Source organism: Drosophila nasuta, chromosome 3 (assembly GCF_023558535.2).
Source record: "Drosophila nasuta strain 15112-1781.00 chromosome 3, ASM2355853v1, whole genome shotgun sequence".
Lineage (NCBI taxonomy): Eukaryota > Metazoa > Arthropoda > Insecta > Diptera > Drosophilidae > Drosophila > Drosophila nasuta.
Genome location: NC_083457.1, coordinates 51,282,422 through 51,306,945, shown reverse-complemented (window position 1 = coordinate 51,306,945; position 24,524 = coordinate 51,282,422). Strand labels below are relative to the sequence as shown.

Genomic DNA, 24,524 nt, shown 5'->3' with positions numbered 1-24,524 from the left:
AATAAAACAAGAGAACAATTTTTGTTTTGCTCTCTGCACAACAACATTTTATGTTTAGTCAAATTTAATCATGTAATTTTAAACTTTTGCGTTAAAAATAATAATGTTTTATTAAAATTATTGCAAACTATATTTAAACTAACGGAATGTTGCCAGGGCATGACAAGCCGTCGATCAGCTGTTGCGTGTTTATGCATATGTCGACCAGGGCGGCATCAACAGTTGTTGCAGCAACAAATTTAAGGAAGCAGCGATACAAATAAGTGCGTGTTTTTGTCAAATTTAAATTAAGCAATAAACATATATGGCATAATTCAAACGAAACGGACTGTTTTTCAATACACATTTGCCAGTAATCGTTGCCGTTGTCGTCGGGATGCCAAGCAGAGAGACGTTAATTACACAAGACCGAAAAGACACTAATCCCCCACGAAAATTTTCAAAATTAATAGATATTAATGCAATTTGAATTAATTATACATATGTAGATTATTTTTGATTGATTGTGTAATGATAATTGAACCGTGACCATGTTACTGCACATAGCGATATTTGCTCTACTGCTCTTCCTATTTGTTTACTGGTAAGTGCAGCCGCACCGGGTGACAAACAACATTTCTAGCTTCGTAACGCTAACGCTGCATTATCGTTTCTTCACTTAGGATATTGCCTACGGGCATTAGCTGGTATCTTGTTAATCGTTTTCGGGTTAAAGTGCGCATTGGCCGCATATCGCTGCCCTATCTGTCGCTGAAGAATGTCCACATCAGCAAAAGCGGCTTTTCTGTCGTAAGTGACCCAATCACTCAAATGACCTGTGGTTAAACGCCCCCATAACTCACACACAGCTTTCTTTTCAATTATTTTCTTAGCAAATTGAAGAAGTCTGTCTACGTAGCAGTTTCTTTACCACAGAGGTGACTAAGCTCTTGTCCATTTATGTGAAGGACATTCGCATAAATAAAGACATACATAGCAGTCGGCAGGATGACGTCAATGAAGGTTTCTACTATGAGCCTCGCAAGAAATCCGAGGTCAGGGGTGTTCCCGACTTTCGCCAGACCAAAGTTCCCGCTAGCATCATTACATTTGCACAGTTCATGGCCGTGCATGTGAACAATATATCTGTGGTCCTCATGAACAATGACTTCGATCCAGGCTGGTTCATACATGCGACTGCCAAGGAGCTGCATCTTGATGGCAGCATTGTGCAAAATGCACGCGTTTTGCTTGTCAATGCTGCGCTAACAGAGGCGCAGGCCAAAATGTTGAGGCATTGCAATACACGACGGCAGTCCTTGGAGAATCTCAATAAAATACGTCCCTGCCTCGGCGAGGTTAGCTTCGATGTGGCATTGGATGCCTCCCTCTTTGCACATGGGCCGCTCTCCATGGATGTGAGTAACAGCTGCTGTTAACTGACTTAGTTAATAATTAACTAATCGTAAATATGTTTACCGCTCCCCCCAGACTCTAAGCCTGGTCATTAATAATTGCAAATCCGTCATACACGGCGGACTGTACGAGTTCCTCAGCGAGGCCAAGCAACGCACCCATCCGGGTGAGCAGTCCAAGCGACTGCAAAAGACCTTGACGCCAGTGGCCAGCAGCTATGACAATGATAACTATGAGAAACTGGCGCCCATCATACCAAAGAACTTCAATTTCAGCATTAAAGCAGCCACATTTTCAGCAGTCAAAGAGAACTCGCAAAACGATTTCAGTGCCAAATTGCAATTATTCACGGTATGTTGTACTTTGAGTTGTACCCAGTTTATAGTTTATGATAACCTAATTGCTTTTTTTGCTATCTAGATAACGGGTAAATTCAACTCGAAGATTGTGGACGAAAAGACGCTGTTGCCCTCGATGCTGGCGAAGCTTGTGTTTCAGCATCTAGATATTGATACCAAATATGAGAAATTGCTCTTTGTGGAACAGTTTACTATAGACTCGGTGGTAAGTGGCAGCATAATATCTCATGCTTATGCATCTTTCACCGATATTCCTTATTGCTTACAGCTGGAGAAAGACATATTCAATCTGTATGTGAAACTCAAGACATTCCAAATCATTTACAATCACAGCGAAATCTATGATTTCGTTAATAATAATTTCCTGGCACGCCAACGTGCGAGCAGCCATCAATTGCTGCAGTTGGGCAATAAGCAATTATCCTTACCGGATAATTTGGGTGTAGAAGCTTTGACTCCTACTTCATCGCCAGCAAAGCAACGACGAGATGGGGGCGTTCTGGAATGGATCATGCAACGCATTGTGGTTAAAGGTTGTGCAGAGCTGTGGAATGTTTCGTTGCTCATGAAATTGGACGACCAACACATTGCCATGAGTGTTAGTCACACACGCTTTCTACTCGAGCAGTTTGAGGAGAAGCGCAGCACGAAGTATCGCAATAAGTTCCTGAATTTGTTGCTAAACAAACGACAATGGAGCATGGAACTGATGGTGGAAACGTTGTGGTCCAATCTGGCCAACTCCCAACAATGATACCAACAATCTAAAGAAGACACATTCACCCGGCTCGCCATTTTTCCTGGGCGTCAGTCTTGTTAAGTTGTGCTCCTATGCAAACACCACCAAGTTGGACATTTCCATACACACGTTTCGCACGGAATACAGCATGCAGTTGGCTGAATTTATAGTCATGTCGATGCAATGCGTTAAGCAGTATGGAGGCCTAAGCAATAAACAAGTCAAACAACTGCAAAAAACGCCCCAGCAGTAGCTCCGGTGAGCTAACAGGCACAGCATTGCGTGTCTCGGTGAAAGTAAAAGACATTACTGCATATTTTGTGAATCATCACAATGTCTTTATGTTGTTGAGTTTCTCGGAGATCAATCTTACGCGATCACAGCATTTTACCACACTTAAGCTGGAGGAGTTCCAAATGGCAATTATGCGTTCGATGACTGCTTCCGCATTGTGCCTGACGGACTTTTCGGATGTGTTTGCCAGCTGCAAGTTAATACGCCTGGAGCATGAACTTCACCCAGAGGTGGATAATTCGCTTGGCAAGCTATCCATTCATATACCGGGCAATACGGAAGCCATCTGGAACTCGAATTTGCACATGCATCTGTTGACTCTGGTGCGCGACATGAAGGATCTGAAATTGGAGCTGGCAAAACCCACGACACCAGTGCAATTGGAGGAGACGAAACCCAAACGTACGCTAATCATTGAACTGGCAGCGGAGCGTAGCACTATTTGTGAACTGAAGCTATCGGAACGGCATACAATACGTCTGAAGGTGGAGAATCTGTATTTCGGCAATAAGGCGCATAACATTATCTATGCGGAGAATGTGTTTGTCAAGATCGACGATCAGCACATCTTTACGGTCAAAGAGCTAAAAATGCTGTCTCGTCCACACATGGATGTGCTTACCTATGAGCGACAAAACTTTCCAGGCTTCGTGCTGCCGTCGAACAAGGTGTGGGAGGTAACAATTGGTTCGTTTAAGGCGATCTTTCCATATGACCATGACTTCTACGATGCCATCAACAACGAGCTCGTTACGCACTTCAAGTGGCTCAAACTGGTGCATAATTACAAGAAGAAACCCTTCACAGTGCACTCGCCATTGCCCAGTGATTTGATCATCCAAATTAAGGAATTCCTTCTCGAAATTAGCGATGATCCCTTCGAGGTGAAGCTGCGCGACAATTACGTGCTGCTGGTAGACGAATATCATGAGAGTTTGAAGCGCAAGGAATTGTTTGACAAGAAGATTGGCGAGCTGTGCTCCGAGCGACTGCTGATGCCCGCGGGCACCATTGAAAGCCTTTATGCGAATCTCGTCAAGAAGAACTCGGAAATCTATATACATCGCTCGAAGAAGATACGCGAAAGCGGACCGGTGCGCACACGGTTACTCGCTTGGATCATGACGGATGTAGAGATCTTGGCCATGGCCGATACTTCCATTCATGGCTATGAGAATGTTACGCGTACTATGCGGGAAATCGACTCGGAGAGTCCTTGGCCCGAGGAGGGATTGCAGTTCACGACGCTCTGGTGTCGTGGTGTCAACGTCAGCTGCTCCGAGTGGAAGTTTATGTTAAGGTGAGCTGGGAATAATTTGCAATTTATTTACATTTTTTATTAAGTTATTTTATTCTAATTTGCAGAGACTTTCCGCAGCCAATGTTTGCTGTGAAGAGCATGCGTCTCTATGGTAACCTTTGTGGCGCTGAACAAATGGCTTCAAAGCGCGCCAAACGCGATGTTTACGTCGAAGTGGGTGAACCCTTCCAAACCTATGTGGTGCAACGCAGCATGACAACGATCAAGTTCTACCACGATTTCGACTGTGAGCTGGAGAGCTGTAGTTATGCTTTTGGACCCTGCTGGGAGCCCGTCATGGCCCAGTGTAATTTGAGCTTTGAGAAAATCTCAGCGCCATCCAAGGATCCGAGTCCAACGCTGCCATTCTGGGACAAGTTGCGTCTACTGTTGCATGGTCGTTTGACGCTGATTGCCAAACGATTTACGGTGCTGTTGCATGCCTCTCTGGATCCCTACAACACCACCGAGGAAATGGAGCTGACGTGGAACAACTGCGGCATTGTTTGGACAAATGCCAAGATTATGTTTAAGGGTGAACTTAATGTGAGTATGCCGCAATTCCTGTTTAACTTCTGCATCTAAACTGTGTTCTCTTTCTACTAACAGGTAACAGTGCGAACGGCGTCGCGTTACGACGACTGTCGTCTGCTGCACTTTCCTAACTTAAAGCTGACATTCAAGCTGAATTGGATTTGTCTCGCAAATCCCAATGATCATCATGCTGTGATGCCCTGCGCACCCGACAAACTGCCCGAGTACTCTAGCAACCAGGTGCACGATTCGTTTCGCGCCTTTCGCTCTCTCAACCTCAATGTCTGGGCTTCGTTTGAGACGAAACCCAAGGTGGGCGAGGAGGTGGACGCAGATATACCTAGCCTTGTGTTGTATGGCAGCACTTTGCGCTGGTTCGAGAGTCTTAAGCTCATCCTGTCGGGCGTTACACGTCCCACACGTCGAGGTCCGGTCTTTAACAACGTGCGACCGCGCAAGAAGCAGCTAAGTCGACACTACAAGAAAGCCAATCTGCAGATGTGTCTGCACAAGTTCCAAGTGCACTACTTGATGTCGCATGCTTTGCACAAGGGATTTCAGCTGAATGGGCGACGTGTGTCCTTTAGTTCCGAGTATTGTCTAACTCTCAATCCGATTGACGATGGCTTGATACATCGACCACGTGCGGATTGGTCCACGGTGTACATGAATTGTGAGCTGAACGATGCAGAGATCTGGCTGAGGAGCAGTGTCACCGAGAAAATAGACAGCAGCTCTGAGAATTTGGCCAGTGCTGGCCAAAGTGTGCGCTTCTATTTTCTAAGTGTGGCAAAAGTTTCGTATGGCCGTGAGGCTTTGATACCAACACCGGCCAGCAACGCGGAAGAGGATAAAACCAAATCAACGACTCCTACACACAAGCTAGTCGTATACGATCTGAAAGGTGCATGGACCAAGAGCAATCGAGATGTGGCTTTTGCGCTATTCGATTCGTTTATGAAGTCGCAAAAGCTCAAGAACAATCTGTCCACGGAAGCAGTCAAAAGCTATCGCAAGGAGGCGCCCAATTCGGCGGTGTTGAAGCACAAGCGCAGCGATAGCACCATTACCTTGTCCAGCACCAGCAGTGAGGTGTTGCCCAGTAAGTTAAAGGATTCCCAATTAATTATACTGTTCCTAATTTCAGTTGTTTTGCAGTTTCCAATGCAGGCTCGATGAAGAAGGCGCCGGGTCAGGTGCATGCTACGGCGATGCTGCAGCAACTGATCGCCGAAGCAGATCACAAGTTCAATGTGTACAGCGATGATCACAGCACACAGTCCAGGGAGTTGCAGTTACAAGGACTGCAGGCCTGCTCCGTGCAGGACATCATTCATGAAAACTGGTCCATTAGTCTAGTCAACTCGCAGGTGCTGCTGAAGGGCTGCGAGACCTCAGGTTATGTCATCATCAGTGCAGCCAAAGCGGAGATATTGCAGCGGGAGCATCGACCTGTTTGGCGAGATCGTTCGCTCATTTCGAAGACCACTTGGAAAGGTTTGCTCGAGTGCATGCAGTACTATGCCACCGTCAGTGCAGGCGACAATGATTCGCTGCTGGAGCGCGAAATCATGTGGCTGACTGTCGATAATATTCAGGATAAAGATGAGACTCTCATCAATAATTTGCCCGATGATATTTCCATTTTGGTGGGCAGTGGACGCAGTGTGGGCGGCGTGGTGTCTGAAACAGTTGGCGCCTTTCTTAGCGACAACTCTGGCCAGGCACAGCCGGTGCAACTGCAGCGCATCGTCTCGAAGTGCAAGTGTGAGTTCTTTTACGTTAGCTACGGCGATGCCATCGATCCCAACAGCATCACTGAGGTGCCGCCGCCGCCATCCGAGGAGACATTGTCGCCGTGGGAGAAACAGGATGATCCTGTGGATGCCTTTACGCTGATGCATCACGATCTGGACGTGTTTACGAACTCGCTGCAGTACGCCATGATCCTGGACATTGTCAACAATCTGCTATTGTATGTGGAGCCGCAGCGCAAGCAGGCAGCGGAGAAACTGACACGCATGCGCTTCCAACTGCAGTTGCACTCGACGGAGGATCAAAAGCGGCCCATACAAAAGAAGCAGACAGTCATCAGGAGTCTGCTGATGCAGATTAGATCGCTGGAGCGGGACATTCATCTGATCAGCAAGGAGCGCATTGAGGAGGGCGACACGTTGGAATTGCGCATGGACTTTGAACGCGTCCAGCAACTGATACGTGAGAGCAAGGAGGAGCTCAATTTGCACAGCGAGGAGTTGGACATGATGTTGTTGTGCTACAAGGAAACACAGCTCTCGCAACTGAGCAAAATCTCCAATGTGCGTTCCGACAAATCGGTGACCATGGTGCGAGCCAATGAGATTTGCTTCAAGCGCGCTCAGTGGCGACTCACGGAGACGGATGGACAGATTGGTATTGCGGATTTGGTGCTGAGCGCTTTTCTCTACACAAAGAAGTCCAAGAGCGATGATTCCGTGGAGCATCTGCTGGAGTTGGGCAACATACGGATGGAGAATCTTCTGCCACGAGAAATCTATCGCGATGTGCTGCTTGCCACAGAGATACAAAAAGATATGCCTGTGGATACGCATAAGCGTGTCCTCCGCATCTTTTGTCGGGAGAAGCCGCCAGTGGGAGGCATTTCGGTCAAGGATCACTTTGAAATCAATGTGGCTCCCATTACCATAGCAATCACCAAGAAGTTCTATAGCACCATGTTGAAGTTTTGTTTCCCCGATCGCGATGCATCCGAGACTGAGGTCAGCGATGAGCTGGACGACAATGCGTCCAGCAGTTCAGCATCGTCGACCAATCTTCAGGCGAAACCCTCATCCTCGAAACGTTCAGGCAAGAGCAAGAAGAGCGCCAAGGACTCGGAGTTCTATGTGAAAATCGAAAAGGATGATGTGGAGAAGATGAAGGAGCGTGCGGAGAAGAACAAATTGTTTATCTACATCAAAATTCCCGAGGTGCCCGTGCGTGTCAGCTACAAGGGCAACAAGGAGAAGAACTTGGAAGACATCACCGACTACTCGCTGGTGATACCCACATTAGAGTATCACAATGTCACCTGGACGTGGCTCGATCTGTTGCTCGCAATGAAATCGGTAAGCAAGCGAGTCATTGTTTCGCAGGCCATCAAACAGAAGCTGCAGATCCATCGACGTCAGCCGGTGCAGTCAGCAGGAGAGCGTGCCACACCTCAAGAGGAGGATAAGGCCAAGATGCTCTTTGGCAATCGTTTGTTGGTGAGTAAAAGAAATTTAAACACTTCGAATATTTTCTAATTTCCTTTGTATTTTGTTTGCAGAACGAGAATCGCAACCAAAGAAAAGGTGGCGTCTTCAAGTTTCCCTCGAGCGGCAAGAGATCAGATTAAATTTAAATTTAAAGAGTTAAATGCTGTATTTAAATTATAATATTTATTTATGCATATTTATTACGGTTATCGAAACTCGAACTCGAAATCGAACTTGCAGCGGGGCACATTTAACAAGAGGGAATATCTTTTCGAGCGCTTTAATAATTATATTCTACTTGTAGTTTCACATACTTAAACAAAGACAAACATAAACATACACACACACACACACACGCGTAAACACATAAGTATTAACTATTATCTACATATATGTAACTCTCTAAATATAAATATGTGTCTGTCTGTCTGTCTGTGCATCTGTCTGTTGTTCTTGTTGCAAACCGCTTTAGGCAAATAAAGTGAGATAAAGTTTTGAAGTAATTGCGATTTTTACATACCAGCGCTTGATATAATTAAGACTTTAAAACACTTAAATTAATAATGACAAATCGGCTCTGCCAAAAACAAACAAATTACTTGGTCAACTGCTTTAATGGTGGCTAAAAAAGAGAAAGAAACAAAGGATTGGGCTTTGGTTAGTCTGCAAGTTATGTAGATTTTTTAACCCTCTACTCGAATAGCCAAGAGTTCCTTGAGTAAGTATCATATAATTTGTATTATCTGAAAAACGATAGGTTTTTAAGTCGCTTGAATTGAATTTCATATGTTTATGGCCAACTGAGAAATATAATTCAATTAAAAAGTCTTTCGTTTTTTAAATAATACAAATTATGCAATGAGTGCTCCCCCTTTGAAAACTCTGGGGCTTAGAGGCTAAAAACTCACCAGCACAAAGACGCGTTTGGGCAGCGCTCGTTGCACCAGCTCATCGAGCAGCACATTCTGGCTATCGTTCTTCTGAGGATCGGCCTTCGTGTTGTACTCCAACGTCAGCACAGGCAGCTCTTGCCAACCCACTTGCAGTGGATACAGATTGTAGACCAACTCCTTCTCATCGTAGGCCATTATGGAAACATCCAACTGGAAAGAATAATTGTTATAGCAAACGTCTAAACAATCATGTAATACATCACGCACCTGCTTATGACCCGAGCATATAAAGTTGTCAGACTTGCTGATGGACAACGTGGCAATCAGATGAAGCACATGCGTTGTGGGATTCTTCAGCACCACCTTGAAGGCCATGGGCATCTTGACAAACATCTTCTCCTCGATGGTGCAGTAAATGTTTAGCGGAGGCTCCGCAATATCAAGGCCACTGATGATAAACTTGGATTCATTCTCCTCCTTGACACCGGGTCGTCGCCAGCGTATGCAAAACACACCGAACTTGGGTATAGTTGAAGACTGCGTTGCGTCCAGCGTGTAGACGCCTTTGATGAAGCCACGATGATGTCCCGTTGCCTGCACAGCCTCCAGCGCCTTGTTGAAGATGATGCGCATGCTCTTCGGTGCATCCTGGCCTGGAGCTGCCAATGCTGCGCTATCCTCGACGCCACTGAGACTCAGTTTACCATCGTCAGACTGCATGGAACCGCTCATGGGCTGCAGTGCTGCATTGTTGTTGTTGTTGTTGATGATGGTCATGGTGGTGGGTATCTTGGCCATGAGACTCTTGCTCATGTAGCCACCAGTGGCAGCTGTTGCCGTCAGAGGTGGCGCATCGCCAATGTTGCCCGTTGCCGTTGCCTTTTGCTGGCGACTCACAAACTTGTTGGCAGCGTTCTCCTCGGACTTGGCGCGTTCGAGATCCCGAGCAGTTGTCCAATCCTGCAGCGTGGCATTTGTGCGCAGCACAATTACGCTTTCCAGCTGATCGCCAGCCCGGTACTTGTTTGTATACTTTTTGCGCTTAAAACTGTAGTTCGATTGCACTAAATTGTGATCCTGAGGAGAAATGGAAAAAATAGTAAATTAGTAGTAGTCGAGGAGTTTTGGCTTAAGCTCATATTAGTTAGTTATTAGTTATTAGTAAACTAATTAATAAATGGGAATTTAGAGTTAAAAAACTTAAAAGTTATTAAAAAAATAATTGTGTATTCATAGTCATAGTATTGTAGTCATACTCTATGGTATATTTTGAATGTTTTGGTATATTCCAAACATAGATTTTGGCATATTTTATATTTCTTTATATAAATTGGTATATTTTAAAGATATACCGCTTCCACATTGCTTTGATTTTTCTTTCTTAAATTCACTTTTAATAATTGATCACTTACACATATAAAGAAGCTATCCAGGATCTCCACTTCGTCCTCGGCCAGCACTTCCGTATTGGCGCGCAATAGAAAGTTCTCACCTCGATAAACCTGACTCAATGGACGACGATTGAGCGTATAAAAGCGTGCACTAAACTTGAAGTCAGCCACACATTTAACACTCAACGTATCCTCCCGGGATTTACGCAACCGCGTCTCATCCAGATACTCGATTTGCACTGGCGATATGGTGGCCAGACTACTGCCTACAACCTTAACGTGTTCCGGAGATGTCTCCGAACTGTTGGGCGTGGTGCTTTGACTGACAGCGGTGGCAATGCCACCGGCTACTGCCCCACGATCCACATCCAAGGTGTAGCTGAGTCGCTGCTGCAATTTGATTTCCGTCTCCACCAGGCTGAAGATGTAGAATGTGGCAGTGTTGCTCCCTTGGGCGGAAAGCTCTCCCACATCGATCTGGATCTGGGAGTGCAGCTTTTGCCGGCCAGTTGACACATCAGTGGTGAGAAAAACTGCAAGGAACATTAAAGTTGTTGGTTTGGTAAATAAATTTAAATGAATTTATGTTTAATACTCTATGGAAATTTAGTAATCTACAAGAAATTACGCTAGCTTTAATAGATTTGTAGTAATGATGATATATTCGAGTGCATTGAAAAAAATGTGTGCTGATTTTCCTATTCATAAGGGAATCACCCATACTTATGGGTATAAAGAACCTTTGTTGTTTTAATAAAATCATATTTAATCCCAAGTAAAACTCATAACAAGGTTTTTTAACTCTACTGATACTGATACAAAACAAAAACAAGTAAGAAAGTTACAGTCGAGTGTGCTCGACTGTGAGATATCTGCTACCCATTTTTAATAAGGGCAAAATATTAGTATTATTTTCAAAATATATATATATAGTCGAGTGTGCTCGACTGTGAGATATCTGCTACCCATTTTTAATAAGGGCAAAATATTAGTATTATTTTCAAAATATACCGAAAATACTAAAAATATACCAAATGGTATGTTTGGTATATCGATACAGCACACCATTCAAAATATACCATAGACGGCACAATGTACCAAATTGTCGGCCAAAGCAACTAAGAGCCCTAAGTATTTCTTTAATAACTTCCACAATTATAGTATATACCAAAATTCGCAACTCTAGCTTTAAATTTACGCTTGTTATTCGATTTTTTGATTTACGGGGGCGGAAGTGGGCGTGGCAAAAATTTGAAACAAACTTGATCTGCGTGCAAACATAACAAATGCTGTCGAAAAAAAATTATAGCTCTATCTCTTATAGTCTCTGAGATCCAGTGTTTTATACGGACAGGCGGACAGACACACAGACGGACATGGCTATATCGTCTCGGCTGTTGACGCTGATCAAGAATATATATACTTTATATGGTCGGAGATGCCTCGTTCTACCTGTTACATACATTTCCTGCCGGCACAAAGTTGTAATACCCTTCTACCCTATGGGTAGCGGGTATAAAAATACAATTGACCGCCTCGGGACTTGAACTTAGGTCCACAGAGAACACCGATCACACACTTTGCATTGAACCTAGCGGGTTTCCCACAAGTAACAAATGTGGACCTTCTTTTGAACACCGCACTACGATCCACGTCAAACAGTTGTGGATGCCATCTGGGCAGACCTGACAAGTTCAATGTCGTGTGTAAACAGCGAGCACAGCTGTTTGGGTTCTGTTTTATATTTTTGGGGGTTGGGTTTCTGTTTGTCTCTCGTCTGTGTAACAACGCGCCAGAGCTGCGTTGAGTAAGGTCAGTTACGCTGGCTTCGAGGGTCTTTGTGGAGGCTTCCCAATTCAACATATAAATAGCTGGCACAGCTGCAGCGCGGCGACATTACAACCACGGACAACTCACGATGCGGATTACACTGCTATTGCACTGCCTGCTGCTCTTTGGATACGCACTGACATCAAGCTTCAACGAGATGAACTTGAAGCGCATTCGACGCGTGGTGGGCGGTCAACGGATTGAGGTGAAACTGCAACCGCACATGGTGAACATACGACGACGTGGTGACTTCCAGTGCGGCGGTTCGTTGGTGACCCCAAATTGTGTGCTCACCGCTGCCCATTGCATGCAGGAGGAGCAGCTGAAGCCATCGGATTATGTGGTACGCGGTGGCGTCTCCTATCTGCGTGACTTGGACAATGCTCGCTTTGTGAAACGAATTTTGTTGCCCAGCAGCTACAATCGCACCACGCTGGATAACGATGTGGCGCTGCTGCAGCTGCAGAATCCGCTTCAGGGTTTGCACATCTCAACTGTTGCCTTGGCCAGGCAGGCACCGCTGCCTGGCAGTTTTGTGCGCATCTCTGGCTGGGGATTGACCGATGAGCGTGCTCACCAGCTGCCCAATCAACTGCACAGCGTTTGGGTGCAAGTGATGTCACAGCAAAGGTGCCAACAACTCTATCAGGGATACAGGAATATCACAGCGAGTATGTACTGTGCCTCAGGTGTGGGTCAAAAGGATGCCTGTGACGCAGACTCAGGCGGACCGGCTGTGAATGGCGATGGTCAGCTGGTGGGCATTGTGTCCTGGGGCAAGGCGAATCGCTGTGCGCACAAGGACAGTCCGGGTGTCTACACCAGCGTGGCGCAGCTCTACGACTGGATAGTGAACAACATGGACCGATATTGCTACTAGGATAAGGAGTTGACGTCGTAGCATAAAATGGAAGTTTAAGTAAACTTCTGTGTCAGTATTAAAGACAGAATTAAGCTAAGGCTACAGTTGAAAGAGTGGCGCACAATAAATAGTTTAAATTTATATATAAAATTGTTTTCATGTTTAACATTCTATTCTTAGAAAGCACAAAAAGTCTAACAAATTTAGCGCACCCAAATTCTAGTTGCAAGTTTAAAATTGAACTGAAAAATTACTTATTTTAAAGTTGCGTTAAACATTGAGAAGTATCTGATTTGGTAGTTCAAACTAGCTAAGATTCAAGATCAAAAGAACATCATCTTCGATGACATTCTTTGGTTTTTCGTTGGGTGTAAGAACTAAACCAAAGTTAAATTTGTTTTGGCCTCAGTCTATGACTATATTTAGCCATTGTTGACGCAGTGCAGCACGTCATTTGGTAGGCAAGGCCCCCATGTTTAAGCAATTCCCAACTCTATTATGATCGCAGTTATTTGCACAAATGTTTTAGTGCCAAAATTGCGAAATGCTAAAGCATAAAAGACTAGCCAAGGTTGAGTCCGCATACATTTCGCTGCTAAAATGCGATGCCACTGGTTATGTCTACTATTTTTCGTGCTGCTGCTCGATCAGCTAGCTCGACAGTCCGAGGCACAGAGGACGAGGCGTCGCTCCAATAGCAATGAGGTGACATCACGCTCAGTCTCCTCGAGCACTCGAAGATCGGCGGTGCAGTCGCGTATTGTCAGCGGCACTTCCAGCTCGAGTTCGAGCAATCGTCGCAATCGACGAAGCCGGAGCGGCAGACGCAAGAGGAGCCTTAATAGCAGGAGCAGCCGCAACAGGAGCCGAAGCGGAAGGAGCTCTCGCAATCGCAATCGTAGAAGCAGTAGCTCCTCTTCCTCTACCTCCTCCCCGAGCAGCGTCTCGTCGCGCATCGTCGACAACAGCGTCCAGGCTCGCATCGTTGACGGATCCTCGACGTCCATCAGCAAAATGCCGTACCTGGTGCAAGTGCATCGTGGCTCCGATGCTCTTTGCGGTGGCTCACTCATTGAAACCAATTGGGTGCTCACTGCTGGTCACTGTGTCCATGGCTATAGTGCCTCCGATTTCTATGTGGTTGCTGGCACCTCGACGCTCAATGGCACCGATGGTGTCTCTTCCAGTGTCAGCTACGCTGCTGTGGCGCCAAAATTCACCACCAAGAAGATGAACATGGATGCTGCACTACTCAAGCTGGACACAGCTTTGTCGGGCACGAATGTGGCAACCATTTCCTTGGCCACTCACCGTCCTAGGGCGGGAGCTTCCTTGCTCATTGGTGGTTGGGGTGCCACCAAAGAGGGCGGTAGTGCGGTGAAGCACCTGAGATCCACCCGAGTTACGGTCGTCAGACAGAGCAAATGCAAGAAGGACTATAAAGGTTCCTCGGCCATCACAAAGTACATGTTCTGTGCCGGTGGCAATCACAAGGACACATGCAGTGGCGACTCTGGTGGCTCGGTGGTTAAGAATAAGAAACTCTTCGGCATCACTTCCTTTGGCTTGGGCTGTGCCAGAGCCAACTATCCGGGTGTCTACACCAATGTGGCCGCCATACGCAGTTGGGTCAACACAACAATTGCTGATAATTCTTAAAGTTTGCGTACAATTGTTGTTAAAAGCTACTTTAATGAAGCGCGAGAGATTGCAGTTAATTAATTATTGATAATTCCTAAAGTCACCTTACTAATAATAAATCGTAAATAACAATAAACAATTTAAATATGTTGATCGAGTTTTCTTGTAAAGCAGAAAGCCATACAAGTCTGGCATTTTCAAGAAAATCAACTTGACAACGAAGATTTAAAGACTTTACGGAGTTATATGTAAACTATGTCTGACTTCAAAAGGAACTACGCTCTATCTTTAAAGTCTTTAACTCTTTATATAAGATAGGGTAGGTATTATAGCTTGCTTACAAAAGGAAATGTATATGGTAGGCAAAAGTAGACAAAGGAAGGCTTGCATCAGTAGGGTCCTGAGTTCATTGGTTGACAATATGGTATATATGGTACTTTGTGGTATATTTTGAATGCAGTATTGTATCGATATACCAAATATATGTTTAGGTTTAAAGAGAAAAGGCTGTCCCTAGGATGCGCGGAGCATAGACCTGTAGAGGTCCGTAGCTGTACTGGTATAATACCAAATATAAAATATTAATCTTAAAGTCTTGCTTTTGTTGAAAATGGGTAGCGAGTATTTCACAGTCGAGCACACTCGACTGTACCGTTTCTTACTCGTTGAATTTTAAGTACAGTCAGTTCAATAGCTGGAAGAAGGAGCAATCGGATGGCAATACCGGACATAATTATAATGCCGACTACCGAATCTGTTTCTACTATTTTAATGTTTACTTCCCACATGCAAACACTTTAAGTAATTATAAGAGAGCATTTGTTAACAAGTAGATAAAAAATTAACTTAAATTCAATACAGTTATCTTTGAGAATTCTCTTAAATTACAAATCAAATAAATTGTAAATTTCTTGTTGTTAAGTCAACACAAACTCGCTAGAGTTTTCGACCGAAAACAATTGTGTAAATGTTGATGTGAAGTTCCGCTCAGATTTAAAATTTAAGTTCCAACGATGCTATAAAAGCCAAGCGTTATTCCGGAATATCATCAAAGGCTTCCTGTTTCCCATTATGTCTGCATATCGTACTCTGCTCTTAACTCTGTGCTTGGCCAGTGTGTGCTTTGCTTATAACATCACCGATCACATAGATCCTCGCATTATTGGCGGTCATGTGGCGAGCATCAACGAGCTCAAGTATCTGGTGCAAGTGTCCACTAGCAACACGATCTGTGGCGGATCTTTGATCACAACCCGTTGGGTAATCTCAGCGGCACATTGCGTGTACAATGCCAATCTCGATGACTTGAAAGTCATTGGCGGCACATCCAAACAGGGCGATACAACGAATGGCGTAGTACGCAGAGTCAATATGGTGGCCACACCAAAGGAATTCAGCATCAAGACGCTGAACATGGATGTGTCCGCGTTATATTTGGATTCAGACATGACGGGCACCAATGTGGAGACTATAAAATTGGCCTCACAATCAGTGCCGGCTGGCCAACTCGTTAAGGTCTCCGGCTGGGGCGCCACCTCAAAGACATCCTCCGAAACAGCATTGTATGTGCACAGCGTCATCATGCCCATGTGGTCCAACGCAGCCTGTCGCGCCGCCTATCGTGGCAAGCAGCACATCACGCGCTCCATGATCTGCGCATCGGTGCCGAACAAACGCGACTCCTGCGATGGCGACTCCGGTGGTCCAATGGTCTATCATGGCGAACTTGTGGGCATTGTGTCCTATGGCTACGCTTGTGCCACCAGCTTGCCTGGTGTCTACACCAGTGTTCCTGTTGTGCGGCGTTGGTTCTACGAGATTGTCAAATACTATTCCTAAGTCAACATAAGTGTAGCCTAATCTCTGCTTTAAGTCACCATAAATTAGTTTAATGTGTCACAACTCATCGCAGCTATAGTGAACACTCCAAATTATGTAAGCTTGCTTTTCTGAAAGTCTACTATGTGTAAAGCTAATGTATCCCTTGTAAAACGAAGTAAAGATAAATAAACTAAATCTCAAGTAAAAATTATGAAAACTTTAAAAATAAACTAATGTGAACATCAAAGTGATCACAGCTGGTGAATTTTGAAATATAGATTCTTTTAGTTAGAGTGATCGATCGCTAGGTGTTTAAATTATTCATTCATAACTTTTTGAAAGCAATATTTTATCTTATCCATAAATGGCTTAAAATGTAAGGTAGTTAACATTGTGTAAATCTAAAATAAACTAGATATATGTATGAATGTTAAATGGCGCAATTCTTTCCCAAAATGTTATACTTTTTTATAATCTTGGAGATTAGAGAGATGGCTATTATGATTAATAGATTGCTTTTACTTAAGAATTTTAAAGCAATATTGTATCTAATCCACAAAACACTTAGAATACCGAAAGGAACGTTGAGAAAGGAGAACAGAGACTGACTATAACGATTATAAGTTATTTAAATAACTATTTAATACTGTTTTTTTACAAGCAATACTTTACTTTCTTAAAGAAAACGAATATAGCAAATAAGAAAATTGAATAAGCATTGTATCGAGTGTCTACTGTAAGTCTTATCTATCTGCAATTAGGCTAGGAATGTTGCAACTTGGTGCTATATAAGCGCACATTTCCGTATTGCTCGCTAAAGTCTTTTGCCTGTCATGTGGATACTTTACTTAACCGGCTTTCTGGCGTTTGTCCAGCTGCAGCAAAGCGCAGCCTTTGAAGTCAACAGTCGCATAATTGGAGGTCAAACGGTGTCTGTGGCTGATTATCCGTATCTGGTGAATCTACAACGTGGCAATAGAATGCGATGTGGAGGCCAACTCATCTCGCCCAGCTGCGTGCTCACTGCTGCCCACTGCTTGGAAGGTAATCTGCAGGTCTCGAATTTATTTGTGCACGCTCAGCAACAGTGTTTGTCCGACACGAGTTCACCTCCGCATGTGCGACAAGCTTGGTATGCTTTGTTGCCTCCTAGTTATGGGCGTCTAGGCCTCGATTCGGACTTGGCTATCATTAAACTGCGACAGCCTTTCGACATTTCCAGCAATGCGAGCACAATTGCGTTGGATTACAATGAACTGCCAGCGGACGCGAATCTCACCGTCCTAGGCTGGGGAACGACACGTCGCAAATGCTGCAATTGGAATCAATGTCTCCATGGAACTCATGTAAGCCTGTTGAAACGATTTGAGTGCTTGGATCGTTTGCATCATTTCAGTCACTTCACCGATAACATGTTTTGCGCCTTGGGCAAGAAGAACCGCGACGTGTGTCTGGGCGACGGAGGAGGTCCTGTTGTCCATGCAGGACGTCTTGTTGGCGTTGTCTCCTGGGACAAAGGATGTGGCTCTGGTATTCCTAGCGTTTATACGCGCATCAGTAGCTTGGAAATGACGGTGTTCCTTAAGAGTCGCATAGCAACGCACTGCTAATGAGCTATCATAAGAATTTTATCCTTCTCCACATATTATGTTTAAATTTTAAACGAATTTTCAGTAGCTTAAATTAAAAACTCATATTTTTACTTTAAATTTGCACATTTCATTACTTTTTTGTCGCTTCTAAGTTTCTGCCAATTTAATCGTTACTTTTCCTTGAAGCATCAAAGTTTCTTTTATGTTAAGAAAATAAAATATAAATATATATTCGATAAAAATGCTAACGGATCTTTTTTTAACTCCGACTAATCCATAGTAACTTCGCTTACAATTTTTTTAATCTTCTTTTATGTGATTTACTGTTTTTATTTTATATTCGTTTTGGTCTATCAAAATAATTGTAATCATTAGTTCGTTCTCAGCATTATTCTTCGTTCATCATTTCTTTTTTTCCATTATCAACTCCAATTGTAATATCATATTACTAATATGCATAAAAAATATATTCCATGGAAATAGTTTGTTGCAATTACAGATTGTTATTGACACAAAGCGTTCAATAAATTGGTTTAATAATTTAAAATTACTGCACAGATTGCAATCTGGTTTGTTTTTGCATTTTAGTTTGGACACGTCATGAGCTGGTTATGGTTGTGTTGGCTGCTTGGCGTCGTGCACTTCTTTGAACTCAATGCTGCTGACGGACAACGCATTGTTGGTGGCCAGGAGACGACGATTGGTCAGGTTCCCTACTTGGTGTACTTGCGTCAGAGTGGTAACTTTATCTGCGGCGGATCTCTTCTCACGCCCAACTCCGTGCTGAGTGCAGCACATTGTGTGCATGGTGCTCAGGCCAAGGATTACACTGTCCATGCGGGTGCCAGTCGACTGGACGAAGCAGCTCCCGTCGTGAGTAGCGTGGCGGAGTTTCACATCGCACCCGATTACTCTCCGAGCAATTTTGACATGGATGTGGCCATACTGCAGTTGGCATCACCAGCTGGTCTCTTCGCTGGTCAAGTGGCCACCATTTCCCTTTGTCGCACGCCTGCCGCCAATAATGCCTTTGTTCGCATCAGCGGTTGGGGCGTCACTCGTGAAAATGGTCGCGATCCTGCGGCACAGGTGCGCACCACAACGGTCCGTGTGCTGCCCCAGCTGGAGTGTCAACTGGCCTACGCTGGACAGGCACAGCTCAGTGATTCGATGGTCTGTGCTGCCATTCGCGGTATTCGAGACTCCTGCTCGGGGGACTCGGGTGGTCCTTTGGTCTATCGTGGCCAACTCTGCGGCATTGTCTCGTGGGGATTCGGTTGTGCGCGAGCTGCTTATCCAGGTGTCTACACTAGCGTAGCCAGTCCTCGAGTCAAGAGTTTCATTGAGCAAACGCTTAGAAATCTGCAGGGTTAATGGCAGCAAATTACAGCTCGGTTTTGTTTTCTAAATCATTCCACTTATTCGTTTATAGCTTAATAACATTTTGAAATATATATGTCATCAATGATACAATATCTCATTTACATTATTTATTTTTTCAAGCATTATAATAATTGTTGGACTCAGCGGCGTATTATTAAACATTTTACGAGTCATTGACTTTGCATATAAAAATGAGTATTTAAATTTTGGTCTGCATCATCGAACGTTGTGTGAACTTATAGTCAATAATAATGATGTGAGTGTTATCGAATAGCGGACACCCTGTAGAAAGTATCATAAAAGGTTTTCAAAAGATCTACTTGGCTACTTAAACTTTCTTGAATAAGGAAAACTGCCAGATAAAACAGAATTCTTCCATTTTCTCAAACCCGTATCTAGATACTATATTTGTGAATTTTTCATACAATATTTAATACAGGAAATTAGAATAATCATCCCAAGAACCAAAAGGAACGAGTTCAAGGTGTTCGGAACTCGTTCAACTGTGACTTTCTTGTATGCATGATTACAGGGAATATCGAGGCGGGACTTATTAACGTATTCACTATTGACAAGGTCAAAAACCGTCAAATAGTCGAGCAAATTCATCAGCCGTATTGTACATTATAGTTTTCGTTTCTGTTATTGATGCTGTTACACTTTCGATGGGCCACAAGCGATAGTAAAACAAAACGAATGATTACAAATAATGATTATTTGCACAATAAAACAATATTATAATTATTTCCTCAACTGTGCCCAGCGGTCCACATATAAAGTCGAGAGCAAACAAACGCGCGAGCCGTGTCGGAACTCGAATCGCTTGAATAGGAGTTGTTCAAATTGTATTCCATACTATATACTCTACTATAGTATACTACTCTATTTGCACAAGTGATCGTGATCGTATAGGAAACGCGTCAGGCAGGCAGGCGGATAAAGAAAATATAACCAAATATTTGGCATTATGTGCGACGACAACAAGTGTAAAAAAAACATCAATTGTTTGGTGCTCTGCTCTGTTGATTGTTGAAACCAATGCAAACGGTGCGGCTGCCTCTGGTTGTGCTGCTGCTGTTACTCCTGCTCCGGCCAATCTCTGGCAAGGCCATCGCCAGCACTAACGACGCAGGTGCTCGCATTGTGGGCGGCACTCCGGTGGACATCGGCTCTGTGCCGTATTTGATCAATTTACGCGTCGGTGGCGCCTTCATTTGTGGCGGCTCGCTGGTCACTCCAACGCATGTTGTGACCGCAGCTCACTGTGTCAAGGGTGTCTCTGCTTCCCGGTTAGAGGTGGTGGGCGGTGCCACATTACTAACGGATGCCACTGGCGTAAAGCGCGGTGTAGCCAAGGTTTATACGCCCAAAGCGTATAACATACAAACACTGCACTCGGATGTTGCTGTGCTGAAGTTGAAGTCGCCACTGCAAGGCAACAACATTGCCACAATTGGGCTGTGCAACTCCAGCTGGAAGGTGGGCGAACTGATCAAGGTCTCTGGCTGGGGACAGATCACCGAAAGCAACAAACGCGTCTCGCAACATGTGCGCAGCGTTGAGGTCGCGCTCATCTCACGCAAGAATTGCATAAGTCAGTACAGACTGCGTGGCACGATTAGCACAAGCATGTTTTGTGCCTCGATGCCGGGCAAGGATGCCTGCGATGGCGATTCGGGCGGACCAGCTGTCTACCAGGGCCAACTGTGCGGCATTGTGTCGTGGGGCATCGGCTGTGCACGACGCAATTCCCCAGGTGTTTATACAAGTGTCAAGACTGTTCGAAGTTTCATAGATAAGGCTTTAAACCTCTAGACTCTAGACCGCATAAACAACTTGTTCATTAAGCTTAATTTAAGCCAGGGTCGAAACCTAGTTTTGGGAATCTTAATATAACTGAGCCATGTTAAGATCTAAAGCATTTAAGTTATGTACAGCATGAATTAAAATTCTTAAAAAGCAGAGTTTGATTTGGAAATAAATATTAAACCTTAAGTAGAAACTTTTTTAAATCGTTATTGAGCCAAGGCTCAAAGCTAAATATTGCCAAGAACCTAATCTTAGTGTAAAATTCGAATTCGAACACATAACTCGAACTAAATCAGAACGGTTCAAGGTTTGCAATGGTGATAAAAATCGGATTATAATTAAAATGCAGTGAGATTCCACTTACCGCTATTGCGCAGCTCCACGGGCACGCTGATGTGCACGCCCACATTCTGCAGATAGACATTATATGGATTGCTAATTGTGCTCACAACTGGATAGTATTCATTGACCAGCATTGTAGTCGTGGTTGTTGTAGACGTTGATGTGGTTGTGCTGACTGGAGCATCGTTCACTCCATGGCCAAGGTTCGTTTGCGTGCTCAAATGGAAACTGCAATGGAAATGCAACAGACCGTTAAATGATACGCCAGCCATCTAATAATAATAATAAATGCTTTTAGGGCTTCCTGTACGAAGCGTTTTGACCTACGTGGGCGCAATATAGCAAATTGGATTGATTGTCACATTGTCATCAAGATCGCGACTCCGCGTGTGATGCCGAAACGGTTGGCGTGTATAGTTGGCGCTGCACGTGAGTAGTGCTCCAATTTGATCGGTGCCCATGTACGCCTCCAAGCGCACAATGCGCAGCTGGGTGTTCTCGTTGAACTGATGCGCCTCTGTGCTGCACAGCAGCTGATAGTAACAGCCCGGTTCCAAGCGCATGTTCTTTTCGTACGTCTTCAGCTCAAGTTTATCGGCTTGTTGACTCTGCCGCAATTGCAGCAGATTTGCAAAACACATGTATTTGAGTGCCTCCAGCTTGTAGCTATTTTGCGGATTGCTCGCATCGGCGAGCAGCACATGGAAGTTGCGTATGCGCAGTGGCACATCGGTGAGCACGCTGTGCATAATTGGAAATAATTAATGAACTTATCTGACTGTAATATGACAGTATTGGCAACTCACCGCACTATCAAATGAAGTTGCAGCACATCGTGGTTGTTCAATTGCACTTGTTGGAATGTTGCACAAAGCTCTAGCACATCGCTGACCTTGTCCAAATCAATTTGAATCGGCGACTTGACGCCGGCCAACGCACTGCTCCACAAGGCTTGTAGTTCGGGTGTCAGTTGAGTTTGTGGCATTGGTGGCACGCTTTGAAAGACTTGCCACAGATTTTCCAGCAGCAGTACGCGTTCCTTTTGATCACCATGATGACGCAGCGACAATGCCTCAATGCTGCAGGCGACGTAGTCTGCAACAGAGGCGGAAAGTAGCGCGCAACGAAGTGTTTTCAACAACACATCGCTAAAGATGGTGGACCACTTCTCCTCACGGTAATCGGGCAGCATTAGTGAGTATAAACTATTCATTCCAAAAACAAATTATTAGTAAGAATTATTAATAATAAAGGAGTTACTCACGTCAGGGCCTTGGCATGATCGCCACTTAACAGATACTCCTCGGCCATGTCAATAGCGAGTTTCTTGCGAAACCTTAAACACTTGTAGATCTTAAACTGCGCCATAGCCTGACTTAACAGCGCGATAATCGCTGCCGAGTGGTTGAAGTTGCGCTCCAGCTCACAGAGCTGCACATTCATCTGCTGCTCGGCCACTGGGTCACCTGTTTTGACGGCGCGTATGCCAAAGAACTCAGTGTATAAATTGGACTGTGATTGAGTGGCATCAGTAGAATTGAGGCTTTCATTTAAAAGCGTTGCGCTGGCCTGCTGAGCGGCTTCGCGCCGCTTTATCACATACTCGGCGGCTTTCTGGTAATAGATACCCGGATGCTGGATCTGCAGTGCTGGCAAACCATTCTTGATGGCCTCACAGAACAATTCAGCAAAGATGGAGTGCCTGTAACAGACAATTCGAGTATATCAACTAAAGTACGCTTCATAATCGAATTCAATATGCGACTTCTTACTGCGTACTTAGCCAGGCGTGATGCTCAAAGGCCAAATCCTTGAAGCCCACGCGACTTTTGTACTTCTCAACGTGGTTGATGAACTGATTGATGGAATCTCGGGGAGTTTTCAGCTTAAACATTAGTCGACACATTTTGTAATTGAGAAAGCCAGCAACCGTTTTGATTTCCATGCAATTGGCATCATTAATTCGTATCTCATCCAAGTTGGCATATGCCTGGAAATAGTGTCTGAGGCAGAAGTAGTGAAATGAAGATTAGTTGGCTATTGTAAATTATCAATATCACTTACTTTTGTGCTGTGCTAAAGTCCTGGCGCATCTCAGCCACAAAACCCAGCTTGAATTGATGCCTAATCTTAAGAATTGTGTGCGCTGCCGACAACTGATCCCGATGCGTTCGAATGCGCTTCGACATGAGGGCATAGTAAGACTGTGCCATGTCTAGGAAAGCCGACTCCAGTCGCAACGTGTAGCCCATTAAGTGCTCCGTGTGCGGCAAAATGAACAACATTTTGCTGGTAATCCCACAAGCTGTCGTCAAGCTAGCAGCACGTTCAGCTGCCAACATATCCTCACCTGGCGGTAATGGTGCCGCCTTCTGCAGCAGTACTAGACATAGCCTAGTGTTGCGCTCCTGCAGAGCATTCTTCAGAGCCTGCACAATTGCAGCGCATTGCACTTGTTTCTCGGTCCACTGACTATCATTCCATTCAATGTCCTGGAAGAGTACTACCACCGACGGCAACACATGCAGATGCTTCAGCATCCAATTGCGCTTTAGTATGCCCTTCGGATGGTACCATTCGTAGGAAACCCGTTTGGGCTTCGCCACCGGGAATTCGTAGTTTGGAGGGAGTAGTTTATATTGCACAGCCGCACGATCACGCTCCCGTTCAGCAGGTTTGCGTTGCAGAGTTCCACTAAAGGCATCCCAAATGGATTTATGGACACTTTGACGAGCGATATCCAAGCCACAGAAACCAATTAGCGGTTGTGGTATCACGAGCAGCTCTGACGGCAGCGCAGTGCCATCAATCGTCATAGTTTTGTTCGTGTAAAGGAAGTTATTGGTCTCCCGAACACACACTTCTAACAATCTGAGTACTTTGGGCAGTGCGAACTATGAGTATGGAATTCAGTTACCTTATAATATGTTAGTTTATGTTTGTTAACCGATTTGGGCTGAATTTGTTAAATTTTCAAGGTAAATAAACACCGCCCCTTAAAAATGCAATGTGCAATCAGCTGTAGTCCTGTGTTACCACAGATTCATTTTAATAAAATAATTCACTTTGACAAAATACACCAGCAGTGAGCTTGACTTCA

At 44.5% G+C, this 24,524-nt stretch overlaps 8 protein-coding genes across 8 annotated transcripts; 7 read left to right on the top strand and 1 right to left on the bottom strand.

The window, feature by feature from the left end:
- Positions 1 to 52: 52 nt before the first annotated feature.
- Positions 53 to 8,285, top strand: LOC132789048 (protein hobbit). Its single transcript, XM_060796788.1, is given in 13 exon segments — positions 53 to 263; positions 489 to 583; positions 663 to 789; positions 873 to 1,397; positions 1,471 to 1,746; positions 1,816 to 1,959; positions 2,023 to 2,499; positions 2,501 to 2,706; positions 2,708 to 4,087; positions 4,153 to 4,633; positions 4,697 to 5,723; positions 5,780 to 7,869; positions 7,932 to 8,285. Coding segments are annotated over 12 exon segments (6,855 nt in total). The 5' UTR covers positions 53 to 263; positions 489 to 530; the 3' UTR covers positions 8,001 to 8,285.
- A 67-nt stretch (positions 8,286 to 8,352) lies between these two features.
- Positions 8,353 to 24,431, bottom strand: LOC132789049 (trafficking protein particle complex subunit 11). The gene is made up of 10 exons (XM_060796789.1): positions 23,489 to 24,431; positions 23,197 to 23,427; positions 22,689 to 23,126; positions 22,231 to 22,629; positions 21,752 to 22,165; positions 21,447 to 21,652; positions 10,166 to 10,677; positions 9,021 to 9,830; positions 8,769 to 8,963; positions 8,353 to 8,482 (listed from the first exon to the last, which is right to left on the bottom strand). The coding sequence occupies exons 1-10, from the start codon at positions 24,238 to 24,240 to the stop codon at positions 8,456 to 8,458; spliced, it is 3,984 nt and encodes a 1,327-aa protein (XP_060652772.1). The 5' UTR covers positions 24,241 to 24,431; the 3' UTR covers positions 8,353 to 8,455.
- LOC132792865 (trypsin alpha-3) lies at positions 12,063 to 12,854 on the top strand. The gene has a single exon (XM_060802379.1). It carries the CDS (start codon positions 12,063 to 12,065, stop codon positions 12,852 to 12,854), a length of 792 nt encoding a protein of 263 aa, XP_060658362.1.
- LOC132792860 (uncharacterized) lies at positions 13,437 to 14,495 on the top strand. Its single transcript, XM_060802375.1, has one exon. The coding sequence runs from the start codon at positions 13,437 to 13,439 to the stop codon at positions 14,493 to 14,495; it is 1,059 nt and encodes a 352-aa protein (XP_060658358.1).
- On the top strand, positions 15,313 to 16,494 carry LOC132793125 (seminase). Its single transcript, XM_060802804.1, has one exon. It carries the CDS (start codon positions 15,549 to 15,551, stop codon positions 16,314 to 16,316), a length of 768 nt encoding a protein of 255 aa, XP_060658787.1. The 5' UTR covers positions 15,313 to 15,548; the 3' UTR covers positions 16,317 to 16,494.
- LOC132792847 (trypsin-4) lies at positions 17,132 to 18,066 on the top strand. The gene has a single exon (XM_060802355.1). It carries the CDS (start codon positions 17,132 to 17,134, stop codon positions 17,906 to 17,908), a length of 777 nt encoding a protein of 258 aa, XP_060658338.1. The 3' UTR covers positions 17,909 to 18,066.
- Positions 18,491 to 19,330, top strand: LOC132791004 (trypsin beta). The gene has a single exon (XM_060799777.1). It carries the CDS (start codon positions 18,491 to 18,493, stop codon positions 19,262 to 19,264), a length of 774 nt encoding a protein of 257 aa, XP_060655760.1. The 3' UTR covers positions 19,265 to 19,330.
- LOC132791143 (trypsin alpha-3) lies at positions 20,172 to 21,231 on the top strand. Its single transcript, XM_060799955.1, has one exon. It carries the CDS (start codon positions 20,312 to 20,314, stop codon positions 21,086 to 21,088), a length of 777 nt encoding a protein of 258 aa, XP_060655938.1. The 5' UTR covers positions 20,172 to 20,311; the 3' UTR covers positions 21,089 to 21,231.
- Positions 24,432 to 24,524: the final 93 nt, after the last annotated feature.